The sequence below is a fragment of the Engystomops pustulosus genome, chromosome 6 (genome assembly GCF_040894005.1).
Source record: "Engystomops pustulosus chromosome 6, aEngPut4.maternal, whole genome shotgun sequence".
NCBI classification, from domain to species: Eukaryota; Metazoa; Chordata; class Amphibia; order Anura; family Leptodactylidae; genus Engystomops; species Engystomops pustulosus.
This window is the reverse complement of record NC_092416.1, coordinates 157,822,138-157,828,576: the sequence shown is the minus strand read 5'-3', so window position 1 is coordinate 157,828,576 and position 6,439 is coordinate 157,822,138. Positions and strand designations below refer to the sequence as shown.

Here is a 6,439-nt window from a genome sequence, read left to right as displayed (position 1 = left end):
CACTTGTAGAACCTCATCTATATACCAATTTCTTGGATGCAGAAACCTCTTTGGACCATTCAGGTGAATAACAGGAATTCGGACTGGATACAATTACCATCTGGAAGTTTTCATGCTCCATCACAGGTACCATGTTAGCTAGCATTTATATTACTCGGACAGCGCAGGTGTATTCTATATATTTAATCACCTTTACTTATTTGAAGGAACAGTGTGGGCTACCCCTTCCTCCATCAGCGAAGCCCAACCACACTCTAAATTGTCTACTCTGTTTGTTTTTTTTTTGCGCCATTTGAAATTGTATTAATATGTATTTTATTTAGCTCACCCCCCAGATCTTGACAGCACCTTATGGTACTTGGTGAAATCCACAGACCTGTGAACCTTGTTGAAACCCATTGATATTTACCTTACATGCTTGTCTCGCACACTTTGCCACAAAAGTAAGGACAACACTTCTTAGTATTCCAGCAACCAATGTCACTGTCACAAAAAGTGCGCTGAGCCCTTTTACACACTATCGAAGATGGTGGACAGAATCCTTCTTTTTCTGGAAAAAAAAAGGGTTTCACGGTCAGAATAAAGCATAAAAGACAAATCTACAAATACAATAATACAACTAATAAGAGAAATCTGCAGGCACAATCCATTTCTGTTATTGGGATCTGAGGCTACAAGCTGACACTGAGACCTTACTGTACACTCATAAAGAAACACTTACCTCTCCTCCTGTGTCCTCTCCATAGTGAGGGAGGTATGGATGAGGTGGTGACGATTCACAACAGCAAACACCTTCTTTGCATCCAGTGATAGAAGGTAAGAAACAGTATTTTTCGGACTATAAGGCGCACCGGATTATAAGGCGCACCATCAATAAATGCCTGCTAAAACGTCTAGGTTCATATATAAGGCGCACTGGAGATTATAAAGCGCACCTGATTAAAAGGATGAATGACCAGCAGGTGGCAGACCTGTGCACAGTTCAAGGCAGCTGTTGTCTGGAAGTACGGTTCATATATAAGGTGCACTGGACTATAAGGCGCACCTTTGATTTCTGAGAAAATCAAAGGATTTTTTGTGTGCCTTATAGTCCGAAAAATACGGTACTTAACTTTCCAACCAGTTAATCGGGTTTCTAAAACTTAATGGGCCATAGGGAAACTTTCTCTGTTTGACAAAGCTACCATGATCTGTATCTGTTAATCTGAGGAGGATGTGTTCGTATTCTAATATCCTCATTCAGTAGTGGAAATGAAATATGATAGTAATTTATGATGGATCATTCCCTGATTTTCTGCCTTCTCCTCTGGGAATTCTCCTAAGAGAGCTGCCTGATCCTCACTGGCTCTTGATATCCTTATAATTTACAGACAAGGATATAGCATCAAGTATATAATAGCCATTGCAGTGTTAATGGTGAAGGATAAAGGTATAGAGGAATATGTGAAATAATTATAATAACTTACCTTGAAAAGAGGAACTAATTTTTTGGCAGCTTTTTCCGCAAGTTGCAAAGCAGCACTTAGCTCCGGTAGTGCACTCACTGTCAGAAGTGCACATATCGTCACAGCGTTTACCAAAATACTGGATTTTGGGGCATGAGCCACCCCTTTCTGTATACATACAAAAACTCATTAATGTCATATTACTGTGCAGTTAGAAGAAAAACAACCAAACATACACATCTAAAAGTGAACACAAAGTCCTTTCTAAATGTGGGGTGCTGTGATTTCCATGGAGGACTTACAGGTCACTGGTGCTCTCAGCAAACCAAGAAAAAGATCAGAAAGGAGGGAAATAATCCAGCGCCTCCATTAATGCTCCATTTCTATTGTAAATGTAGTATAAAAATCACCAGTTCAGAAGCAGAAAAATCCCAATAGTCATGGGAGAAGTGACAGCACCGAGTTAGCTCATTTGCAACAAAAGTTCTTCTACTTACTTTAAGAACTTTTGTGTGAAACTCTTTGCAAAGATGACCAAATGTGATTCTATCACTCCTGCCATGATTATTGGAATTTTGATCTGATTTGTTGGTTTTTATAATGGATCTGCAATAAAAAAATGTCACTTCAGTGAAGATGCTGGAAGCTTTCTCTCCTTCCTTTTGTCTGCCAGTGGCCAGAAATAGGACCGATGCATCCCATACCAAAACCTGGACAAAATGTAATGTTCCTTGTAGAATTGGGGGTGAAGACTCATCATTTGGTCTTTTTATTTTACTAAAGAACGGTGACTGGATTACCCCAAATGAATGGACAGGCATCCTAAATGTACATACTCCATTTATGGTCTATGAGTAAAGCGCCAGGCAATCTCCAGCAGTGGAGTTATATTAGTTCACACACATGTAAGCAGATGGACATGATACCTGGGTGATCACATGTACACATGTCTTTGTCTATCTAGATTACTGAGTATCCTACTGGTTATGGTCAGGGCCAGATTATCGGGTAGGCTCCCGGGTGCGCACCCCGGGGCCTCCACCACTTACTACTTAGTGGGTCTCCACCACAGATGACTGTCACTCTCTGGGCACAGCTCACAGCAATATTGCTGCCAGAGACAATCAGTTGTGAATAATGAGTGGGTAGGGAGCAGGAGGTCCTGGTCAGAAGCAGAGAGAACCACACAGGATGCATTTCAACCTAAGCCTGGACTTATTTCATTAATGTAGATCTGTACCACTTGTTTCTATATTGGGCACATATACTGACCCTCAGGTGGCTTGCAGATTCTGGAACCATTGTCTCTGCAGCATTTTTCATTTCCTGGGCATTCATAATCATTTGCACATTGTGAAAGTGAAGGATCATTTGAAATATAGAACCTTTCTTGGGGGCATATCCCAGGCTTCTGAGTATCTAGAAAAAAAGTTTATCTATTTAATCTCATTTCCACCATTATTTGCAAAAGTAGATTCACCTATAATTCTATATCTGTAATGGTGATTATATATACAGCACATGCATATTGCATCGGTGAAGCCTCGTCTCACAGCGCATGCTGGTGGTTAGTTACATCAAATCTAGTGACTGGTTTGTCTTAAATATCTCTGTAATATATTATCACTATTATCTCCTAGAATCTATAGGTGAGACCAGAAGTTTACATACAATATATAAAAAGATACATGTTTTTCTCACTATCTGACATGAAATCAGAATAAATACATATATTGAGAGTAATATACTTTTATATAAACTCTTTTACAAACGTTTACATGCACTAAGATTACTATGCCTTTATATCAGTTATAACAGCCCATACGATGATGACATGTCTTTGAAAGCTTCTAAGTCAAAGATAGACACATGTGCATATCTGAAACACAATGGGGCACATTTACTTACCCGGTACGTCAGAGGTCACGTAAGTGCATTGTCCGACGATAATGCACTGTGCCGCGATTCACTAAGATGGTGCGCACGATATCCTGCATGTGTCGCTTCCCCACTCAGGTCTGACAGAGGTCACCTTCTTCTTCCTGGTGCAGGTAAGTGCATTGTCTTGCGATACAATTTGAAAGTTAAATCCTGCGCTCAGTCCGAATCAGTCGGATCGTCACACCCCCCAATCTCTGTTGCATGAAAGCCAGCGCAGCTGCACCAAAATCTGATCGCCTGTGACACAATTCCAGTGCAAACCCCTGTTAAATACCTGTCAAAGCTGCGCAAATCCCAAAAACCTGTGAATAGTCCGACGAAAGTGCGATCCCCAAACCTTGGTAAATAATTGTTTCTTTGTGTAACATCATTGAGATGTCTAAAGAAATAGACAATATATCAGGAAGAGAATTGTGGACTTACTCAAGTGTGGTTCATCCTTGGATGCAATTTCCAGGAACCTGAATGTGCCTCTTCGTTCATCAGTACAAATAATTATACGCAAGTGCGAATCAGTCGGATCGCTTGACTGCACGGCCCCCAATTTCCCCCAATGCAGGATATCGGGCGCACGATCTTAGTGAATCGCGGCAGAGTGCATTATCATCGGAGAATGCACTTTCGGGGAACTCAGTGGACCGGGTAAGTAAATGTGCCCCAATGTTTTGGAATGGCTATCACAAAGTGCTTGTCTGGAACAACTTAAAATTTATGGTCAAAGTTTAAAAAACAGGCGCAAGCAAGGTGATCTACAAACATGTTACCCCTGTTCTTTCATAATGAATGGGTCCAAGTTCATACCAACTATTGTGAGAAGCTTGTGGAGATGTTTGACCGAAGTTACACAGTTTAAAGGGGTTGGCCACTTTTTAATAGCTTTCTTTCATTAGATAAGTCTCTGCATGTATATGTAACTTTTTGATAGCTTTAGCCTTTCCCTGTACTCTCTGCAAATACAGAACTTCCTCTCTATCACTCCTCCAGTCCATGCTAACTGCATCACCCACTCTGCTATTCTCTCAAAGTCAATCTCACTGACAGACACAGGAAAAAGAGAGGTTGGGGCAGCAAGAATAGTCAGATTTCTCATGCTGCAGCTCCTCCTATTCATCAATGTATAAGTTTGAGTGACCAGCAGGTGGAAGACCTGTGCAAAGTTCAAGGCAGCTGTTGTCTGTCATTACGGTTCATATATAAGGTGCACTGGTCTATAAGGCGCACCTTTGATTTCTGAGAAAATCAAAGGATTTTTTGTGCGCCTTATAGTCCGAAAAATATGGTACTTAACTTTCCAACCAGTTAATCGGGTTTCTAAATCTTTATGGGCCATAGGGAAACTTTCTCTGTTTGACAAAGCTACCATGATCTGTATCTGTTAATCTGAGATGGATATGTTCATATTCTTATATCCCCATGAAATATAATAGTAATTTGTGATGGATCATTCCCTGGTTTTCTGCCTTCTCCTAAGATTGCTGCCTGATCCTCACTGGCTCTTGATATCCTTATAATTTACAGACAAGGATATAGCATCAAGTATATAATAGTTATGGTGTTAACAGTTAATATTAACAGTGTTAATGGTGAAGGATAAAGCTATATAATAGAGGAATATGTGAAATAATTATAATAACTTACCTTGAAAAGAGGAACTAATTTTTTGGCATCTTTTTCCGCAAGTTGCAAAGCAGCACTTAGCTCCGGTAGCGCACTCACTGTCAGAAGTGCACATATCGTCACAGCGTTTACCAAAATACTGGATTTTGGGGCATGAGCCACCCCTTTCTGTATACATACAAAAACTCATCAATGTCATATTACTGTGCAGTTAGAAGAAAAACAACCAAACATACACATCTAAAAGTGAACACAAAGTCCTTTCTAAATGTGGGGTGCTGTGATTTCCATGGAGGACTTACAGGTCACTGGTGCTCTCAGCAAACCAAGGAAAAGATCAGAAAGGAGGGAAATAATCCAGCGCCTCCATTAATGCTCCATTTCTATTGTAAATGTAGTATAAAAATCACCAGTTCAGAAGCAGAAAAATCCCAATAGTCATGGGAGAAGTGACAGCACCGAGTTAGGTCATTTGCAACTAAAGTTCTTCAAGTTCTTCTTGATCACATGTACACATGTCTTTGTCTGTCTACGTTAATGAGCATCCTACTGGTTGTGACTCTTTAAATTACTAATGATCTGGGCCAGATTATCAGGTAGGCTCCCGGGGTGCGCACCCCAGGGCCCCCACCTACTTACTACTTAGTGGGCCTCCACCACACCTGACTGTCACACTCTGGGCGCAATGCATTGCAGTATTGCTGTGAATAGTGAGTGGGTAGGGAGCAGGAGGTGGTGGTCAGAAGCAGAGATCCACACAGGGCGCATTCCAACTTAAGCCCGGACTTATCCATTTTTCATTAATGTAGATCTGTACCATTTGTTGCTATATTGAGAACATAGACTGACCTTCAGCAGGTGGCTTGCAGATTCTGGAACCATTGTCTATGCAGCATTTTTCATTTCCTGGGCATTCATCATCATTTAAACATTGTGAAAGTGAAGGATCATTTGAAATATAGAACCTTTCTTGGGGGCATATCCCAGGCTTCTGAGTATCTAGAAAAAAAGTTTATCTATTTAATCTCATTTCCAAGATTAGTTGCAAAAGTAGATTCACCTATAATTCTATATCTGTAATGGTGATTATATATACAGCACATGCATATTGCATCGGTGAAGCCTCGTCTCACAGCGCATGCTGGTGGTTAGTTACATCAAATCTAGTGACTGGTTTGTCTTAAATATCTCTGTAATATATTATCACTATTATCTCCTAGAATCTATAGGTAAGACCAGAAGTTTACATACAATATATAAAAAGATACATGTTTTTCTCACTATCTGACATGAAATCAGAATAAATACATATATTGAGAATAATATACTTTTATATAAACTCTTTTTTACAAACATTTACATGCACTAAGATTACTATGCCTTTATATCAGTTATAGCAGCCCATATGATGATGACATGTCTTTGAAAGCTTCTGA

The 6,439-nt window shown here is 40.0% G+C and overlaps 1 protein-coding gene across 1 annotated transcript in view; it reads right to left on the bottom strand.

Moving 5' to 3' along the window:
- Positions 1-410: 410 nt before the first annotated feature.
- LOC140065991 (uncharacterized) overlaps positions 411-6,439 on the bottom strand; it is a 48,529-nt gene continuing 42,500 nt past the window's right edge. The window contains exons 5-9 of the mRNA XM_072113555.1: positions 5,853-6,002; positions 5,025-5,171; positions 2,718-2,864; positions 1,467-1,613; positions 411-550 (exon numbers count right to left, since the gene is read on the bottom strand). Coding sequence (XP_071969656.1) covers positions 411-550; positions 1,467-1,613; positions 2,718-2,864; positions 5,025-5,171; positions 5,853-6,002 — 731 coding nt within the window. The remainder of the gene's footprint in view (positions 551-1,466; positions 1,614-2,717; positions 2,865-5,024; positions 5,172-5,852; positions 6,003-6,439) is intronic.